The 21826-nt window shown below is 36.4% G+C and overlaps 1 protein-coding gene across 2 annotated transcripts in view; it reads right to left on the bottom strand.

The window, feature by feature from the left end:
* USP25 (ubiquitin specific peptidase 25) overlaps positions 1–21826 on the bottom strand; it is an 89223-nt gene that overhangs the window by 21598 nt on the left and 45799 nt on the right. For both annotated transcript variants that reach the window (XM_042809699.1, XM_042809700.1), the window contains exons 6-15: positions 17725–17811; positions 13864–14001; positions 13277–13353; positions 12525–12598; positions 10880–11028; positions 7120–7247; positions 6223–6318; positions 5630–5791; positions 3664–3872; positions 2884–2954 (exon numbers count right to left, since the gene is read on the bottom strand). In XM_042809699.1, coding sequence (XP_042665633.1) covers positions 2884–2954; positions 3664–3872; positions 5630–5791; positions 6223–6318; positions 7120–7247; positions 10880–11028; positions 12525–12598; positions 13277–13353; positions 13864–14001; positions 17725–17811 — 1191 coding nt within the window. The remainder of the gene's footprint in view (positions 1–2883; positions 2955–3663; positions 3873–5629; positions 5792–6222; positions 6319–7119; positions 7248–10879; positions 11029–12524; positions 12599–13276; positions 13354–13863; positions 14002–17724; positions 17812–21826) is intronic.

The raw sequence follows: 21826 nt of genomic DNA, 5'->3' as shown, positions 1-21826 counted from the left end.
AACATCTAATCAAAACTGCATGAAAGTTCTCTTAAAGAGATTGCCAGTCCGTGCACATGCATATAAATATACGCAGATCTTGATTAAAAATGGTAAACCAAATCTCCTGAGACTTCAATGATAAAATTTCCTCATTATAAAACAAAACAGTACAATCCCGGGTGAATTTAAATCCTTTTACTTTCCTCCAGCTCTGGAGGGCTGACTGGCATTAATCCATGCTCAGTTTCCAGGCATATGCTCCCCAAAAGTCTGTGACTGAGGGACAGGCAAGTTTGATACACACAGGCATCTCTTACAGTGTGCCATATACCAATGACAACTAAAGGCTGAGGGCAACAGACCAAATAAACAGTCTGCATTAAGCTTCATAGCTTACACTTACTACTTACGAAACAGAAATGGAACTTCAATACCCTCTTCACATGCAGTTACAGAACAGATATATCAGGGCAACAAAACAAAACAAAAAGAACATATCCCAAACCAAAATAGCAGCCTGATGGAAACAATTATGAAAACCAGAATGGCATCCTTGCAATGCTAACAATACGACTGACAAGAAGAATACTTCACAGTGTGCATCACTGGCCAGCTTAATATTTTAAGAGTAGAAGGATTAGAAACAATACATTCTTAGACGAACAACATTTTCAAATGGTAACTGTGACATCTTAGATTGTATGACTTTACCTGATTCAGTTGACAGTGACAGTTACATGTCTGAATAGCAAAACCAGTGAAAGGGGATAAAGCTACCAGTCTCAGCATCTTCAGTGAATAGTGACTATAGCAAACCTTTTCACCATCACAAGCCAACTTGGGTGTATTTTTCCCTTTTTGGTTTCTACGTTATCAACTTCAAAAATAGAGGGGAACGTTCGTTCTTTAAGACATGCACAGTACCCTATCATACAGGTTATTGCTAAAGACATCTGTGGTATCAGGGCAACAACCACCAATGTGAACTCTGAACTTTAAATACAACAGTATTTTTTTGTTTGGGGAAAACAAGCTTTGAAGCTTTCTTTAGTACAAACTGAGACTAGATGCTGCTTCTCCAGCACCAGCTGGCACCTTATTTTCCCCCACAGCACATTCATGGAAGGAAGAAAGCAAAAGAGGAATGAAATAAGCAGTTGATAGAGTCTATACATTCAGGAGGACGAAGCAAAATAAGGAATTTATGTCACAAAGGGAATACTTAGCTATTGAACCTGTCTGAAATCACACACTGGAAGTGAAAGTTACTCTTCTGCAGCTCAACTTTTTCATTTGTACGGGTACTTTGGCACAACAGCAAAGAAGTCAGTGCATATAGCAGTCTCCTTTCCTTTGACTCACTATATATCTGACCAACAGGACAGCTTAATATTCTTCCATTCCCTTGGAGAAGATTTGCAGTATTGATCTTCTCCTCTAAATGATACAATTACAGGAAGAGCTTTTATTTTAGAGTCAATAAGGTCTGGAAACACAAAACTAGACTCTTTAAGGAAAATATTTCTATTTGCAGAATACATAATAGAGCATATATGAACTTCTTAAGAAGCTCCTTATTTTCTCCTCATGTTTTCCTTCTATTCTAAGGCAACAACAGATGTCCAGAGACCCTTTTAAAAAAATGTCCCCTAACAATCACTTAGCAACATACATCACTGCTTTCAGGTGTGGCACAGAAACATCCTCTGCAGAACTACATCTTCCTCTATTTCTGGAATTTTCTTTCAAAATAAAATAAAATAAAATCTACAATTATGTACTAGAAAAAAAGTGTTTTACTAAATAATCTGATTTTTCCAGTGCAATGACTGCTGACGTATCCTTGTTATAGGACAAATACATCCAAATGTGTTTCCTCCTATGAAAACATAAGCCAACAAAGGCTATCTAATTGGGCATGAAAACAACAAATTTCTTCATTTTAGTGTTAGATTACATAGACTGTAGCCCTCCCATCACAAGTATTACTAAAAAATAAAAAGCCTGCCAGTAACAAGATTAAAGAAAGCCATCTTACAGAGTCTGCTTGAGAATCTTAGCAGCAGAGTTCAGCTGCCACATACAAGCTGTGTACAAAGTGAAAACACATCTCAAGGAAAAATAAGATGAACAGATCTAACTTGGAAGGACAACAGTTCTTGCTACTAACAGAAAGTAGCAGAGGAAGTAAGCTTTACCCTTAAACATGTTTAAGAGAGTGAACATGAACATGTGAACACAAGAAATACTACAGGAGCCACAGTTCCAGAGTAAAGCATTCTAAAATTGCTATTTTGATTACAGAGCAGAAGAATTGCCCTAAAATTCTCCTTAGATTAACAAAACAGACAAAGGAAAAACAAAACACTAAAAAACAAAAGAGTCATGTTGGCATTAACTTAATTATTATTATAACTACATTATTAACTAAAACCAGGAGCTGTAAATTCCCAAATGTCAGTATAGAAGTTGCAATTTGCAGTGGCAGTAAATATTGAGTATAAAGCAAAAGAAAATAATAGTTTTGTCACCATAAAGAAATGACACTACCTAGCAATCAGGTTGAATTAGGGTGAGAAAATTCTACTGTTGTATAAAAACTAAAGTTCTGCTCTCAAGTCAAAAGACCTGATGGAACCTACTTTGTTTTTTCATCACAAAGTTGCCAAAACTTACATACATCATGTTATATGCACCTCACGTCATATGTAAAATACTGCAATGTTCTCTTTCATCTGACTGTGCATAATTAGGAAGCTTGCAAAACCCACTAGGATTTTCCATGAGATTTCTCAAGCCACTGCATGTAATAGTTGTATACTTCCTCACTTCTCAAGCATCTAAGAATTTTAGCAGAAGTGACAAAAATATCTACTTATCTGATACAGAAAACATACTTACTTGGATCATTGTTTTGTCAAAGTACATCAATTCAATTGTTCGATGTATTCTAGATATACTTTCTTGTAAATCTAAAAAGAAAAATAAGAATACAAATTCTGTTCTATTAGGCTGCATAATGTGTCAGGCTACATCTTTATTTTTTCTCATAAAAGGCTCAAACAAAGCTACATCTCACATTTTCTGCATCTGCTTAACTACCTATTGGCCAAACACCAAATCTCAAATGAAAGCAGACAATGATTTGTGATCCACTACTGCTCATTTCCTAAAACTCAACTAACTCCACCTCCACTGGAAAAATTACTTCATTAGTTTTCCCCATGGCATCAAAACGGACCATAAGGTCTATCCATTCAAAAAAGATTTTGCTCAGAAATGAGCTAAATTCTTCCTCGCTGAAGGGGCTACTCTGCCTTAAACACCTCTGCAGAACATCAAGTTACAACACAGGCCCAGCCCAATATCACTGTGACAGCTAGAACGCATTTGCAGATGGTCCTTCAGTGTAGATTCCACTTTCGTTTTGCTCTCTCCATTACACAGAAACCTGTAATAGAACATCAATGCATACTACACTCAATGCCCAGCATCTCCAGTTTACACGCTGCCAGCCTACTGAGATGTGTAACTGACTTCCCTTCCTACGTCCTAGAAGCAATTAGAGAAGTATGAAACAAACAATTCATCACACACACAGACATTAACACTAGTTCTCTCCCTTCCAAATTCTATAAATCCTTTCCAACTGCAACTACATTCTCCAGGTTGTGGCAATACCTCTAGTGTCGTTTTCTACTTCCGTCCTCCAGCGATGCAGGCAGCCTTCTAAGACAGAAAGCTCTTCTTCAGTGATGTGCCTTGGTGCTGGATGCATTGGCAGATCAGGAGGAATTCGTGATTGTGTGAATGGTTTATGTATTACAGATCTTTGTACAGGTGATGTGCTTGGAACATCTGAAGAAGAAGGCCCCTGCTGCTCTACTGTGCTGCATTCATTCAGAACATAAAATACCAAAACTAAATCAGCAAGTACACAAACTATATAAATATATAAAAACTATAAAAATAAGATTTTCACTCAAATAGAAACATTTTAAAGGTAATTACTAACAGAGCAATCCAAAAAAGGCACTGAAAATATCAATGCAAAGATTACTTTATAATGGCTGGAAACTTTGTGATGTACACGTTAGCACAATGACGACTGTGGTTGCTATTATCAAAGATAAAGGAATTGGATCAGTCAAGCCACAATTTGCTTTACTTGAAATACTATTCAACACTTTCAAATAATGTCACAAAAGTAATCACTGTAGTTTAAAACATTTACTGCTAAACTGCTGACAGAGGAGTTACAGCAACTTGGTTTTTGGCCTATGGACTGTAAAATCCAATAAATTTAGTTCTTTGTTTAACAACTTTTTCATGCCTTATACCTAGCAGGCTTTCTTTTTCTGATCACCTAGCTAGAGCACATGTTAACTGAAGAGCAACAGCGAAAGTACCTCTAATATTTAGTATCAAACCATCTGAACTTGTTTCCAGCAAGTCTTGTAACTCAAAGTGGCCAACATAAGAAAACTGTACGAAAGCAGCAGAACTTTAAAAAATTGTTACAGATTTTTCTGCTCCCATTAAAAAAGATGGTGTGTATGTAATCCTAAGCAGAACATGAATCTGAAGATCTTCCTAGCAATCCACTACTTATTTATGTTGGGTACTGCATCATGATAAAGCCTGAGGAATCTGGAGTCTTCAGTAGCTGAGAAAGTTGACAGAACATTTAGAGATGTCACCCCATGTAATGTGTTCACATTTCTACAGGCTGGCAAAAAAAAGTCGAAGCATTTGCATTTTTACATAATAAATTTTCTACACAGGAATTCAAAGTATAGTACTCTCGACATGGTATGTCATGCAATCATAAGTATCTCTCAACACTTTTCTAATCAATTGACAGTAGTTATATCAGCATTATATTAGTAAGATTAAAAAAAAAATTTTGAAAGCTTTTCAGACTAATTTTCTTCACTTCTCTGAAGTACTAATGTAAACACTTTGAACTAGAACTTAGAACCCTATTTTCAGAATGCAAAATAAAGAGCTCTGTTAGAAATTGTTAGTGTCCACCTATCCTAATTGATACTCTACTTTATTAAGTATTACTAACAGTTTCTAGCTTCAACAATGAGAAGAATAACATTAATGGACATTTATCTCCTTAGTACTATGGCTATTATGAATTTAAAAACTCAATTCAAAATCTCAGTCAGAAATGTAAGGAGCCAATGAGAAAAGTTTAAGTCTCAGGCAAAACTAAAAGAAAGTCTACACCAGAAACCTGGAAGCTCTGCAGCACATACATACTGCCCAAATTCAAATTGTTAATACATTCCACCTGGGAAACAGTAACTTCATCAAATATTGTGATTGTTTGGAACTGTAGATGTCCTTTCAGGTAAGCAAAGGACAATGACCTGCTGTTAAAAACTATACAAGTACTGATGTTTAGGTCCATCAAGCACCCTGGTTCTTGTGTTTTGTTTAAAAGTGGTAGTTCTCCACTAAAGAAGTACTTATTTATTATCCAGGGCATTAGACAGCCCTGGATTTTTAACATTTGGTTTTTGGTAACCGTCAGGTAGACACCTAGTTGAAACAGATTGCTTCTCCTCTCTCTCAGCTGCAGGGTTTGCACTGAGCACACTGCTTGCATCTCACAGTGGAAGGAGGGTGTCCTTACCTGGGTGAGGTCTGGGCAGGCAGCGTCCCACTGGAGGGGGCACTAGCACCCAGGTCATCCACTGGAGATGTGCACACCGGCTTACTGGAGGCAAACTCCAAGGCGTACTGCAGGACATCTACCAAGGGGAATCGTTTAGGACCAGAACCATAGCTTAAATATCTGTTAACCATAAAATGTATTAATGCCATAACTCACATATACAAAAAAAAAAAAAAAAAAAAAAAAAAAAAAAAAAAAAGTAAAGAAAAAAAAGGAAAGAAAGAAAGAAAGAAAAGTACAACCAAAACCGAAACACACACAAACACACACGCACACACACACACACATACAAAAGAATAAAAATCAAAGCAAAAGGATTTTTTTTCTGGTTGACTTCAATTAAATAAAGCACACCTTTCCTAGCAAGTTTCATGCATCACAACTACCGTAATTAAATAGTTTTCAAAGGAAACGCTTAAAGAAAAGAGATAAAGCAGTGAAATTTAGAGCAAATGACTACAGTCAAAAGCGTAGAGCTGAAAGGAGTTATTCTGTTCTACAGAGCCTATAACATTATTTACATTTACATTGTGAACAGTTATCTATAGTACCGTTCTAATCTCTGCTGTAAAACCGTGAGATACTCTTTGAGTCTCTTGATTTCATCCCGTTTAATTCTTGTTAATTCTCTGTTTTTGTGCATATATCTGTAAAATATGAAGGTTACAAAGGTACATCAGCTCATATCATTCCAGCACTGAAACAAAAGTCTGCAGCCAGAGTGGTCACCACTCAGTGCTAAAAAATTACTCTCATTCTCCAGAACTTCTTTTACCTACAACACATTAAACAGTAAAACAGAGCTGAGAAGTAAATAGTAAGCCAATTAAGCCTCCCACCATACCTTTTAGTAGAGACTTTATCCCCAATATCAAAAGCTCTGTTCATGTAATGTGTGTGTCTTATACACGTATTACAAACGTATCAGAAAAGTTCTAAATTTAGCGCTTTTAGCAGCAGCCATGTATCAATACTCTTGTTTCACTGTTTAGGCTCACAAATAACATTTAGTAGCTAACTGAAAGCCATGATGATAGTTCACCTCTACATACAGACACCATGCACTGATGCTGCAGATCCTTACATTCTGAGTATCTTCATACCATGCAGTCTATCTGGAACACCATGAAATAGCTGACTTCTCACCCTCTTTCCCGAACTGACCAATAAACACTGCAAGACAGTGACATTTTTCAGAGTATTTTGCCTATATATACAACTATCTAGCAATAAGTTAAAGACTGAAGCACAAGAAGGTTTTGGCATGATGTAGCATTATGTCTTAAATTGTCATCTAAGTGTATTTTCTGAAACCATCACAAAAACCTATGAAATTACAACTTTTTCAGCTAGAACAGAAAATCACTAGATACATTAGCAATTTTACCAAATTCCTGAAATTCAATTTATATTCATACTAAAACTTTGTTGGTAACAATATACTGTACCTGTCCAGATACAAAATTGGAGGAAATTCTAATTTGTTGTGTATCTTCTCTGGTCTCCCCAAAGCCTGATTAAACTCAAATCTTGACAGCTCAAAAGTTAAGACAGGAGGAAGCTCAGTGAACCAGTGCTGAACAAAACAAAAAGACAAAAACCCACAGTGAATGCTTTCAGTAACAGAACTTCAGTAATAATGGTACAGTACTTGCATACTGACACAACTATGGAAGAAATTACTTTTAGAGAGTCCATCAGCATAAGTTTTCCAAAGTTCCCATATTTTCAGCTTCACTGAAAATACAGACAACACATTACCTATGCACATCAAAGCATTTCAACTCATCTACTATTTACTGCATTAAATAGAGCAGACTGGAGGGCTTCTTATTTTTTCACATTAATCTCTCTTGTACTAAAAGCAATCTGCACTTGAATGCCCCTACCTTTCCAAGCGTCCTATTCTCCTTCAACTCTCAAAGGCCATTGAAAGACTTGTTCATATTGTATGAAGTGTTCTTCCAACAAGTTCTTTCAGATTTGAGTTTCTGACCCTTTCATTCAACTGATAACACTCAAAGTTTCTAATGACCTCCTTCCTCATAAGCAAAATCAGTAAGTAAGTGCTCTGTGCCAAATTAGTTAAGTGCTATTACTGTTGTAAAACTGATACTTTTTCTTGAAATCTCATTTGTACAAATAACATCTTTTAAAGTTTCTTTTCATTTCCCTAATCACTGCTAACCTGTCCATTAACCAACCCATATTATTATCATCTCATCCCAGCTTCCTCTAGGTATTCAACACAGGTCTATCCCTACTCTCCTTTTATATTTTGTTTAGTAAACAAAAATACAAGACAAACTAGACAAACTCAGCTCCATTAGAGTTCTTTTTTCCCCCCTTCCATTCTCCAAAATAAAGAGCTCGGTCTATCCATTTATGGATGTGTAATATGTTTTGTATGCAAGCTTTTGATTGCTGCGGGCATGACTGTCACACAATTTTGATGTAAGCACCAATGTATTTGACTTGGGGCTCATGGCAAGCTTTCTGTCTAGTGAAATGTCTCAAATATTCTTTTCACATAACACCTCCATAACAGGCTTTTCTTTCTTTGCTCATGGTTAAAATTCTAGTCTAGGTTCTCACCATTCCACATCTCAGAGCACTGTTTCCTCTTTGTCCAGCCTTAGCAGTCACACAAACAGCTCTCAAGCAGATTGCTGAATTTTCCTAGTTCATTACCATCAGCACCACTCTCTTCCTGCATGCAAAAGGAACTGCCTTGCCTTTTCTTGCCTATGTTAGCCTTCACTAACTATTACTTAGTATTAAAGGAGACAATTTCTAACTTAAGTCTTTCAACTCCTTCACACAGCAGTATATTTCAATGCTAAAATTAGCAAAACCAAAACACAATCCTTCCCTAAATCCCTTCTATTGCAAGGACCCCAAACCATTTAATGACTAAACTGCTAATCTGCTGAACTCATCAACATCAACAATGCTGTCGATAAATTTGATCTAGTTTTCTCCATACTTCGAACCCCATGCACACACCCTGACCTCCACCTTCTCCTGAATTTGGATTTAATTCCTTGAGAAAGGAAATGCTGTCTTTTCCATGTTTGAATATTAATTCACATGTGGAAATCCTCTACTGCATGGCTGATCTTTCTACACACTACTTTTATAAAAATAGTGAACTAGCTAAATATTCCATTAAAAGCAGTAGTGGGAAAAAGGATGAATGAATCTTAACACACTACAACCACATCAACATCATTACCGTTAAGTTTGGTATCTACCAACTCTTAGCAATGCCACTTGAAGTCTTCTTCAACAGAGATTCACTTTGATAAAACTACAATTAATTCAGCTTCCTTCAGAAATTCCAAATTTCTACTTTTGAGGCATTAATGTTTAAGCAAACTAACAGCTGCAGCCAGTACAAATACGTTATTTAATTCCAGGGAAAGATAACCTGTTTAGGTGACTCTATAGTAATAACAATGTTTTCTAGATTAGGACTTCACGTTACCTTTCTCATTGTGCCACTGTTGTCAATACAATTATTTCACTTCATTTTCACATGCTAACCTAAACTAATTAAAACAGCTTCACAGAGCTCAAAGATTAACACTCTAGAACAGTATGTGATTATCCTTCCATCCCCTGTAAAAACATTTTTTAACCATTAAAGGTTGAAAAAAAACAACCCAAAATAAACAAAGTCTGACATTTCTAGTCAAGCATTAACAACTGAACTGACATTTTATGCATGAATGCACACAGACTTTAAGTTCAAGCCTACAGTCCATAAGATGGACGATACTGTTCTCACTGTACCTACATACAAGATTTTATCTTGCTTAAATAAATCAAACTTTGAATTGTGCCAATATATTTAGGTTTTTTTTTTTTTTCCTTTTTGTTATATTTCCAAAAACCTACCCATTTTTAGAAGTAATTTATATAAAGTGCTGGAATTAAAAAAGAAAAAAAAATTTGAAGCATCCTGGCAGAGAAGTATATAGTAAGATGCAACAATACATTTGACAATGTGGTAATTGAAAATATACACATTTGCTAACATCTAATTTGGTTGATCAGTATTTGATAAGCATTAACTGACCAGAAAAACTGACTGCAAAAGAGGTGCTACAAAACTTCTGTTGTTAACACAAATTTTAAGTGACACTTCGAATTGGAGTATGATATCAAGGTGTATCATCGGGGTGGGTAATTAAATCCTGCATATATCTGATGTTTTTATTAAGCAGAAGAAACCTCTGAAGATTTTACGTCTTTAAAGTAATTGTGATGAAACATGAGAGACTGTGAAGTACAAGTAGTTCAGCCTTTGCAGGAAATAGGAATTACTTTATTTCCACCAATAACCGATACGTTATTGAAAGGAGTCCTGCCAGAGAAAAATGCTGGACATACACAAGCATGACCAAGAAATGGACAAATCAGAATACACCTCTTTGTCTTACAACTACCATCAATCCAACTTCCTCTTTTCCCTAACTTGTTACTTTTGCACCAGAAATTTCATTCATCACCTTGACTCAACATCACAAACTGCCTATCCCACTTCCTAGAGGGGTGCCATCTTACTCCCTCCACCCATGCTTACAGCATGCTCTGGTATTTGGGAGGAATAGCACTGAAACGTTTGGAAGTTCATACCAGAAGGAACAGCAGCTCTTAAGAGCAAGTACTGTCTGTCCACTGCAATTAACAAAAGAGAGGAGAATTGTGCATTGCAATAGGCAGAGAAAGATGCTGGAAAAAACAGTAAAATGGGAGAGGGGAAAAAGTATAGCATGCTGAGAAATTACAAGAAAGAGTACAGAGGAATAATAACCACTCTTTGAAGCAATGGTCAAACAGGCAGCATGCACATGTTGCTTATAGCATGGCATAGGACAGCAAGTCAGTAAAAGCAGTGATTAACTACCACAGAGCGTTATAAATATGACATCTTTGGAGATCAAATATCAGCAACAGGTGGGAACCAGTCTGTGTCAATCACTTTATGCAGTGCTATCGTACCAAAAAATAATATTCTTGATACTCAAAAGGTATTACAAGCCCCAAAATTAACAATCCAATTATGCCAAACATCAGAATGTGCAGCAAAATTAATAGTGGTCACACAACAAAGATGAGCAACAACAACAAAAGAATCCAAGTGAAAAACGTAGGGCACTACAACAACATTCTGAAAGATGTGCTCAGGGGCATTCAACTCACCTCCTGACCAGACTTTGCAGAGTTTTCTGAATGGAGAGATTCAATTTCTCCTTCAATCATTGCAGCTTCTAGGCACTCATGCAGATCTTTAAAACCATTAACCTGTAGTGGATATTGGCCAAACATTTCCGTGTTTTCAAATTTTTTACCTTCATAGAAGAAATTAAACAGATAAGGTGTTAAGAATTAACATTTACTTTTAAAGTAATAACAACGACCAACAAAAATACACACCAAAAGATCTAAGAAAACTAACACAAGGCAAAACAAAAACGGTAACACCAAACAACTACAGATCACCTGACTTAATTTACTGAACAATATTCTTATTTTCTTACTGAGCAATTGACTTATATCTATGAAAAGAAGGTAATACTTTTCACCTTAGATAATTTATTTTATTTCTATATGTAATCACAATAAGCATAACTCAAAATGTTTTAAGTGTGTAAAATTGTAGTGCCAAGTCAAAGCCCTCTTGCAAATAGCAGCTGAATAATAGAACCCTCTACAGCATCAGCAAAGAAAGTGGAATTGCTGGTAAGATGCAGCTCTTTGGACAAGTATTTTTTGCAAAAACAAACCACAAGAAAAGAACATTCATCATTTCCATCCTGAAAAGAAGATCATAGCTTGGCTACATTGTGCAGGCTCAAACATGTTGAAAAATATAACTGGCAGGTGATTTCAATTTATAATTTCTATTTATTTCATCCTGAAGTCAGTAACAAGTCTTGCATCGGCCAGTTGGTGTTGTCTCTTTTTTGTTGTTTTTATTTTGTTTGTTAATATCTGCTCAATAGAGATGTGATTGTGAAGGACAAAAAAATCTAAAAGAAAGGAATGAGAATGCTAGCTAGTAGCAAGGAATTCAGACAACAGTTTTTGAGTCTGACAACAAAGCACTGAAATGTTCCAGGCCAAGGGACAATATAAAAGACACTTCAAAGATTAAATGTTCTTCATTCAAATGCATCTCAACAATTATTTGCTCTCCGGACAGGGACAGAATCAGCAACATTAAAAATGCTTTCACAGTTTCCGTCCACTGGAAAATATAAAAGGCTGCATTTCCACAAATTGTAAGCCAGTTAGATAAAGGAAAGCTTGTTGTACAGTTCTCTGACTCCTCAGCACACTCTCTGACACTGCCCTTGAGCAAGTTTCCAACGGTTCCTTGAACAATACTTTAAAGAAGATGAGTTATCCACACCAGAAATTGTGCAGACAAATAGAACTGAAAATTTAAATTCCGTTAAATGAAGAAGATTGAGAGAGACTAGCTCAATAAAATGTAGTCACTTGTCTTCTGTATACCTTCTGTATACCATTAGCAAATGACAAAAATGCTCTGATTATCAGTTCTAGCAATCATTTTTGGTCTGCAACTCAACTTCTACTAGACTTCAGGACACACTCAGCTTTATAAGGTAATGAAACAGTCATTCATGATGGCTGAAGTTCACCACATTCACTGTTAGTCTCATCTTCTCAGGACAAACCTTTTGACACATTCTGCAGGTGTATTCTCCAAGCTTATTTTTACAGGCAGCTAAAAATGTTACAACTGCATCATTCACCTGTGCATTTAGACTACCACTGAAAACACACCTGCACAAAAGTCCAAGTAAATTCAGGCACATACCTTCAAGCACACCAACTGCTAGAAATCGTCCATAAAATAACTCCACCATTGGGTTCTTTGGTTTCTCTCCATCCCTGAAAACAGAAAGCATATTAGTACAAGATCACAGAAAGCCATAAATTCTTACAAAAATGTGTAAGATATTTTAAATTTATTATAGAAATGCTGACTATTTTACTTAGTTACAGTTCACTGTTTTGTACTTTCCTCTAACGACAACAAACATTCACACATTTGCAATGGTGAGTGTAGTCTGAAAATTAAGTTTCAGAAACACTTATTTCCAGCAAAACTTACGTAAATCAAATTCAAATCAAAATAAATTTGTAAAGAACTACTTTTTCAGACACTATAGAAACAAGTATATGCTCAAAAAGCAGTTTACAAGTAGATGTTCACTTACACAAACTACCAGCATTCATCTTCTGAGAACAAAAACAGGAGCAAGGTTTTGAAGAATTTAAACTATGGTATTGAAAATTAAACTGCATTCAAATGAAAAAAAAAGCTTAACATTACTGACAACACATATCTCTACTATTTATATATTCTGGATATTTAACATGGAAGAAAAAGGTGAAAAAGAAAATTCAGAAAATTGAAGCTATCAGCATACAAGGAAAATTACATTTTAACTAGTACAGCTACAAGCTCAGATCTTTTTCAGCCATACAGTTAAAAGTAGATTTTTGTTTGGTTTGTCTTTTCCTCAACTAAACGTTCAATACACAGGGTTAGAAAAAAAATCTTACCTCTCTTCTTCAGCTTTGATTTGGAAGGCATCTTCCAACCAATCTAGTAATTTGTGTGTAAATTCACTAACATCTTGCTGTTGGAAAATATTAAATGATCAGTAAACATTCACATGTATTACAGAATACAGTGGTATGTCACTCTGCAATATCAAGATAGCAGTATTCCTTCCCCTACAAGAATTCCAAAGTCACACAATCCCCAAGACTATGCCATGGTTTGTGTTTGCCTTTTTTTTTTTTTTTTTTTTTTTTACATGCACCTCTTACAGCACATTAATATTCGAGTGTTCCTCAGCCTCTATGTAGTCGTGTGATCCTTATTACTTGGACTCAGCTTTCACACCACTGCAGTTCAAAGGCATCTTATGAATCCTATTGTTCAAACCCTCTGGTATCCAACAGTGACTAATATTACTTTCACCAGGCACTAACTTCAGCATGTTGTTGTAATTAAATACCCTAACCATATAACCTCAAGCAGGACGTTCCTGTAGAAATAAAGTGTCTCTGGAAAGAGCAAAATCCTACTGTTACATGACCGTATGAGAGCATATATAATTTTGAATTAAAAAAACATAAATTACCTGTTGAGAATCATTTGATTTAAAAGCATCTTTAAGAATTTCAACCGCCCTAGATGGGTCGACATATTTTCTTTTTGAACCAACCAGAAGTGCAAACAGGTACCTCAATTCACGCATGAAAGGCAAATTCCTATGTTCCTGTATTTGAAGAATTAAAAATATTTAATAAAGCAGTAACAAAGATACAGTTGACAAAAGTGTTGGTGAATGAACTAAGCATATATATTGCCAATTGTCAAACTAATATTTAAGTTTACTTCCATTGCTATAGAGGTTGTGTTGCCTTTTACTTGTCAGATTTATCACAGAACAACAGCATACTTGAGGTTGGCAGGGATCTCTGTGTCCATCTGCTCCAACCCCTGACTCAAACAGGGTCAGCCAGAGCATGGTGCCCAGGTAGCTTTTGAAAATTAGCAAGGAGAAAACTTCAAAACTCCTTGGGAAACCTGTGCCAGAGCTCTGACACCTTCACAATAAAGACATGCTTCCTGATGTTGCAGGAACGTCCTGTCCCAGTTTGTGCAGAAGACCTCTTGGTATTACAAAATAATGTCCTATTTACAAAATAATGTAATTATCTGGAAAGAAAATTACACTTCAGAAACTGACAGCTTTTTGAAATCACATCGAGATGTGACTGTCTAGCTTAAAATAAGGCCGAATGAGCAAGTGGACAGATCTGTTAATCCCAAAACCTACTTACCACTAAATCTTATACACTCTGGGCAACAAGCCCAAATTCCCTATGCTTATTTCTATCAGGCCCTTATAATGAAGAATAAGTAAACTGAAACACAATCAATCACAACACAGATTAATCCACTGGTCTAATGTGGAGATTAACTATCACTCTTAGTCCTTAGTGGGTAGCAGACACACTTGTGAAACTAAAACCCATGTAATATCCACTTGTACTTAGAACGAAGTATCATTCAAAGAGCACAGCTGTCAGATGCCCATCAAACTGGAATTACTTGATGACAAACACGCTAATCAAAGACCAGACTTGTTTAGTCATTCCCATGTCAATTCAGTATGTATAAAGCTTCTAGTACATAAAGGCTTTATTTCAGTTTCAAATATCATGGCAGTGAGGAATTAAAACGTGTTCTTCATAATACCTAGAAACTACTTCTAGTCATGTAAATTCTCAACAAATTTTCTTTGCTCTTTTAGTCCCCTCTGCAAAACACCAATTATAACCAATGTTCCCAGGAAAGATCAAAGGCTTCACCAAATGCCATCCTAATTCTACAATGAATTTTCATAATTTGAGAATATAATTTAGTCTTCCATTTACATTTTTAAAACAATTTACAATTATAAAACAGGGAAACTAACTGTGATTCATTCTTACAATTTTAATAGAGTGATCTACTAAAGATGAACAGAATTACAATTTATCAAGAATCTTCTGTAGTATCAATTATCTATTCATATGCATAACATAGACAGTTGACCACAATGCTCCAGATATCACCTCTGTACTATTAAATTGCAAGTACACTGACAAGGAACACAACTGCATCAACCAAATTTACAGTAATGATTTGGCTGACTGTCAGGCATGTAGTTTTCGGTTAAAGAAAAGGATACTGATTTCAGAAAGAGTACATGGAATAATCTGTAAAGTCTAAAAAGGTTTTCTAAAACTAGTAATTTTCTTTCTTTGAAAGTGCTCTTTTAATGCATTTGTCATGATCCTCAACCAGAATATGCAGGTACTAGCACAACAAACAGTGATTTTCACTAAACAAAGGCTAAAGTCTTCAAATGGATTTAGCTGGGTCACAAGGAGTTGTGTATTAGAACAAAAGAACTGATGAAGTAAACACAGCACAGCATAAGGTCTCCATTTTGAAGCATACTCTATGTGCAACAAGAAAAAAGTTGAATTCAACTTTAAAATAGAAGTTATATGGAAAATTCTTATCTAAGATGTTCTCTAATTTATCACATATCTTGCTTGCATAAGCACCTTGTTAATGCAGTGATGTTGGGACTATCTGTGATTAAGGAATACTTCTAAAACAATCTACATATTTGATACGTAGCAAGCATTCATTATTGTCAAGCACTATGCCAGCACACTGGCATGCCAATAATGTTGAAACAGCGAACAATGTCCTAACCTGTAGCACATTAACTCTTTTTCTGTAACAACTGAACATTGCTTGAAGATCTACTCTACATCAAATATGTTTGTGGTCTTCCTGATTACAGCAAAAAATACCTTATGCTTTCATATGAACAGATAACTGGGAAAGCATGTAGGATGCATTAAGTGCAGAGAATCATATTTTGTTCCATGGGAAGCTGACTGATCCACTAATGAAGAAGAAGGAATTTCAGAAAGGAAGAAAAGTTGATTTGAGATTTTAAGTGTATATTGAAGTTTAAAAGTCAAGAAAAGCAAAGTTCAATCAGCTGAAATAAGTGCGTGTGGGTTTTGTTGTTTTTGTGCTGGAGGTAGAAGTTTTATTTGTTATGCCACAACTTTTCCCAATGATTTCCAGATAGAAAATTTTGTATTTGAATTCAATATATTGATAATAGATGACAGAAACACTTCACTGTGCACTGAAGAGCAACTATATGCTTTAATTCTATACCATGACACTGTTACGATCCTGGCATTAAACTCTACTTTCCATCAACAAGAACCAAAGCTGAGCTTATTAAAACTTGTTCTATGAGCAAATCTCGTTATTTAATGCAAACACTTTTTCCTAAAGAAAACAAGTGACAACTTGCTCTTTAAGCAGAGGGGGAAGGGGTGGAAGGGAGGATTAATACAGTTCTGACTGAACATGAAGCTTCCCTTTTATGGTGCATACCTAAAGGTTTAGAAAATGGACACCATCTCTATTTGTTTTCTTTTGCTTTTCAAATTGCAGCTGTTTTTTCCTAGTGAACATTCCAGTCAATCCTCCAATGCCAAACAACTTTATGCCAGGCTGTCAACACACTCTCTTTATAAAATCTTAAGGAAATGGGCAAAAGACAATAGTCTTATTTCAGGATATGCAAAAAATCCACTGCTCTGTGTTGCTGAAAATTAGGATCCTAGATGCTTTTACACAACATACAGCAACTTCCTCCTTCTTTTTCTTCCTTATAAAAGAATGTGTAACAGAGAATTCATTTGTGTTCCCATACATCTTTCCTCAGAGGATATCCTCTAAAGGAAAATAACTTGCTCTATTTTGTCCCTCAGTTCATGACCATTCCTCCACATTAGTCTGAGATTACAAGAAATCCGAGCCAACTTCTCTACTCCTCAGTTCTATATGAATACCACAATGACCACAATGAACACCGGAGAATTTATGTTTACTATCACCTTGCTAAAAGGCTAGAAGAGACCAACTAATAATCAAAGGCTTATTCTCAGATCTTGAATTGCAAATAATTAACACACACTCCTTGTCAACAGTAATGTTACAGGTAAAACTACACTGATCAAAACTATGCAGAGCAACCCAAAAGTATGCCCATACCTACAGTGCGAGAGGAGCAGAATAAAACATGTTTGTTCATACAAACTACTTCCACATTAAAACCGCACACTCACTAGCATCAGTGCTACCACTATCAGAGAAGCCCATTCAACAAACCAAGTCTAAACAGCATACTAAGCATAGTATGCTAAGCAAATTCTATAGGCCAGGATGTTAAGAAAGTACTACTCTATTGCGTAGCCAACACGTTTTAGGTAAGATCCGTAATAGAAAGCTCAGAGCAGTGTTAATTGGCTTCTATAAAATGTGCTAATTTGAGCTCCAGAGCAGTACAAAATTCAATTACAAGAGAGAAATGTCCTCATTAACCACTAGGGGAAGTCAGCTCCTAATTTACCTTTTGGTTTCGGGGCAAGTCTTGAGCATTCGCAGGAGGATTGAAATTCAAAACTAGCCTTCGAAACTCCAGTAGGTTAAATAATGACTGAAAAGGAAAAGAAAAAAAGTGTTAAAGCACTTCTGAAAACTCTAAAAAATTCTTCAAAAGTGACAATAAAATAAACACTAAACATACGCAACTCTAAAGTTTCATTTCAGAAGCTGCATTATTTCACTTAACTTGGTGAAACATATTTTCAACATTATACAGTTATTTTTACAAAAAAAAAAAAAACAACTCCACAGTATAATTTAAAAACATATTAACAACCATGTGAATGGAACAAGAACGATGTATGATAGGTAGAAGAAATTACTTTTCTACAACAAGTATTTTTTTAATCGCATAGCCATTAATTCTCAAATTAAAGTGAAGGCTTGTTTGGCCATAGGAAATTTGTTTTGTAGTCCTCTATAATTTACCTCCATTTATTAATTTTATTATTAATTTACTCTCCATTGATGGAGAGTGGCTATATCTTTGTACACATAATGTAAACCCACTTGCAATTATTTATAATATTTGCATTCTATCAATTCTTCCCATTACTGTAGGATATGAATAATGCACATTAGAGTGGGAAACTGGGCTATGCAACTTGGCAAAAACTGTTGCTATTTTATGAACAATAGGACATGAGAACAGGTTTCTATGGGCACACCTACAAAGAACATAATACTGCAATACAGAGCCTGGAACAAAGAGAGTCTAAGAACAAGACTTCTGTTTGCAAGAACAACAGTTCAAAGCAGTGGCTGAGAACTAACATCCTCAACACTTATGTAACTGCATCCTTGCTTTTCAGTACAAGAAGGAACTTCTTCAGTTAAAGCTGAAGTTCTAGAGTTTCTTAAAAGTAATTTAGGCTTAATAATATCACTTCATTACAATAGATGAGCATTTTGATTAAGAAAGGGTTACAAAAAGGATCTAATTTATCTATGTATGCTCAGAGAAATGCAGAAAGACTCTCTTATTGATCCAACTTTATTCATTAATTTGGTCTGTACAATCTATAACACTGTTGTTGTTTTTTTTCCCCTGTTCACATGTTAGCTACTTATTTTGGAAAGGCAGAGCTTGCCTACACCGACAGTTGACTTTGATCATGCAACTTGTCCTACAGGTAAAAACATGTCACAGACCACAGTGGATTTCACAGGACTTCAAACCATAATGGAAAGAAAGTAAAACACATACTAAGAAGATCCACTGGGTCTATTCTAAGAATTTAAAACCTTTCGGAACAAGGAAAAGATGAATTCATGAGAAGTTGCAGCACTCCCAACACTCCTCATAAAATAGCCTTTTCTGAATTTGATATTTCATATACACCAGACTACAGAGCATCTCCAAAGTCAGAAGTCTACAGATGCTGTCCTTCCCAATGTTTTTAGAGTTAAAATCAACAACAAAAAAACAATCCTGCTAAGCCACCAAGAAAATACTTTTCTGATCTTGCTAAACCAATACAATCAAATAAGCAAGCTTTTCCTTTTTTTCTTTCCTGTTTTGACATTCAGAATACAGGTTCCCATTTCACCCTTCCTCATAGAGAGGGAAGATTAAAACAGAGTTCTTTATTTACTTACTCAAAGCACAGAAAATCTTAATATTTAGTTTAAGTGATATTCTGGAGGTTCATACTAATTGAAGTTATGTCTTATGATGTAACAGCATTCCACTGATAGGCTCTTCATCAACTAAAACATAGCAATGTCTTACATACAAAACAAAACAGCTGTTGAAATATAATGACCAAAGATTGACCTCTCTCCATGACTAATCCAAGTGCTATCAAAGCGCCAAGCACAGAAAGTCGTACCAAAGTTTATCATTTTTGCCTGGCATTTGATCCACATTTCATTTAACCCAGAATTTTCAACTGTGAACATACAGCTCTAGTAAGCTGAACCAATCTTCTTCTGAAAACGGTTGAAGATAATTAAGGATATTCTTTTCTTTAGCTTCATTCCATTCAAAGTTATTTTGGGGATTTCTTAAATGTATTGAGTTACTAAACGCCTCTTAAGAAACAGAAGCTAGTTTTACATGATACACTGTGCACGTCTGTTCCAAGATGCAGCAGAATGCTCATAGAGTAATTCACTGCCCATAGTGATAATGCTAACAGGACAGTCTCATGTCATAGCTCTTTCATGCCAAGCTATATCAACTTCAGGAAATTTCTCTGTATTTATAATAAATCTTACACTCAATTACATTAACTGAACATAAATTCCTGGTTGTATTTAAATATCCCTAATTGTACAGTAAAACTACAGAGATACTAGGATTGAAAGGCACCCATGGAAGTCATGGTGTACAACCTCTTACTCTACGCAGCATGTCAGTTTCATCCAGAACAGTTTCAATCATACACCATTTGTTTGTTGCTGAGTGATACATGCATGCCTGGGGCTGGACCAGGACACTTGTTGGGGCAAGGCCACCACCATAATGGCACAGACAAGAAGGTGAGACCAAAATGAAGACAGGAATCACTCCATACCATGTGGCACCACACTGAAGGCCATAACACTGGCTGGGAGCAGCATTGCTTGGGGGTTGAGAGCATTGGTTGGCAGGGTGATACCCTGTGGTGCTGCTAGGCATCATGCTAGCAATGGGTGTCAGACAGCAGGTGGTAATTGCAGTGAGCCATATATACTGTTATCACTGCTTTTTTGTTTCCACTTTCCTCATCTGTCTTAGCTAATATCTTTTCTCACATGAGTTCTGCTCTGTTTCCCATTCTCTCTGCTGTCGCACCATGGGGAAGGAAATGGTCATGTGGCCATGCTGAGCTGCAGTCTTTGAAGTGCAATAGAGCCCACAGTTTCTCTGGGCAGCCTTCTCCACTGTCCGTCCCTCCTCACAGAGAAAAGTGGTCCTTACATCCACAATGAATCTCTTGCCCCAAATGAAAAATTTTGATTCACATCCTCCCAACACGCACTGCTGTGAAAAGCCTGGTTCCAGCTGGGCAATGGCCTTCCCATAGGTACAAGGTCCTCCCACAAGTTCTCCCTTCCTCACAGGAGCGCTCCAGTCCCTAACCAGTTCACTGAGTTCACCTCATCATGTCAGTGACCTTCTTGTACTGTGGGTCCAAATCAGAGCACTATGAATATCGAGGCACAATTGTTCCTCTAGCTCTACCACCTGTGCTTTTGCTCCTATGAACCAGGATGCTGCTGGCCTTCCTTGCTGCCAGGGCAGGCTCCCACTCAGCTTGCTGACAGCCTGGAACCACAAGGGCTTTCCAGCTAGTACAGGCACAGAGACTTCCTCTTTCTTGGGAACATGTATTTGCATTTGTCCTTGATAATTCATGACGTTCCTTTCAGACCATTCTCTCAGACTGCAGAGGTCTCTCTGAACAGCAACTGTGCCCTCAAGAATATAAACTGGGCCTCCCACCTCATCTTCTTGTGGTAACTTCACCAAGCTAAAGCTGACCATCCCACTGACTTGCATGGGCCAAGTTACCTCTGGCTCAGTCCTCATCCACTGTTGAAAAGTTGTTCTCCCACAGCTAGGCACACAGATATGGGAGACACTAGTACCAGTTAAAATTACCACAAAAATCAAGATTTTTAGACTACTGTCTCTTACTGTGTTCTGGGACAGAACAAAAGAATAACAGAAAGTCCAAATGAACAAGGGAAAAAAAAATCTGTGTTAAACTAACAGTACTAACAGAATGGTAACAGAATATCTGTGGCTGTCTTGGTATAGGTAGTGATGTAGACATACAGGGGCTGCTCCAAAAGTAACATTTCTTGTTTTATTACATTGGTCCATGATGTCTGAGGCAGATGTTGGTGGTATGGCAGGAGAGGCTGAACCTTCCCACTATTATTCCATTACCTTTTGCTGTATGCAACACGGCAACACGGCAGCACAGGGGCAGTCTGACAGAATGGCATGTGACATAGAAACATGTATGAAGCAAAGGTGTGTCAGTGAATTCCTCCATGCAGAAAAAATTGCTCCTGCTGACATTCATCAACACTTGCTGAATGTTTGTGGAAACCAAACATCAGATGAGCACAAT

This window comes from Centrocercus urophasianus, unplaced genomic scaffold (assembly GCF_019232065.1).
Source record: "Centrocercus urophasianus isolate 14NV4802_14NV808 unplaced genomic scaffold, USGS_Curo_1.0 seq_12, whole genome shotgun sequence".
Classification (NCBI taxonomy): domain Eukaryota; kingdom Metazoa; phylum Chordata; class Aves; order Galliformes; family Phasianidae; genus Centrocercus; species Centrocercus urophasianus.
The sequence above is the reverse complement of the archived record's forward strand: the minus strand, read 5'-3'. Positions and strand labels throughout refer to the sequence as shown.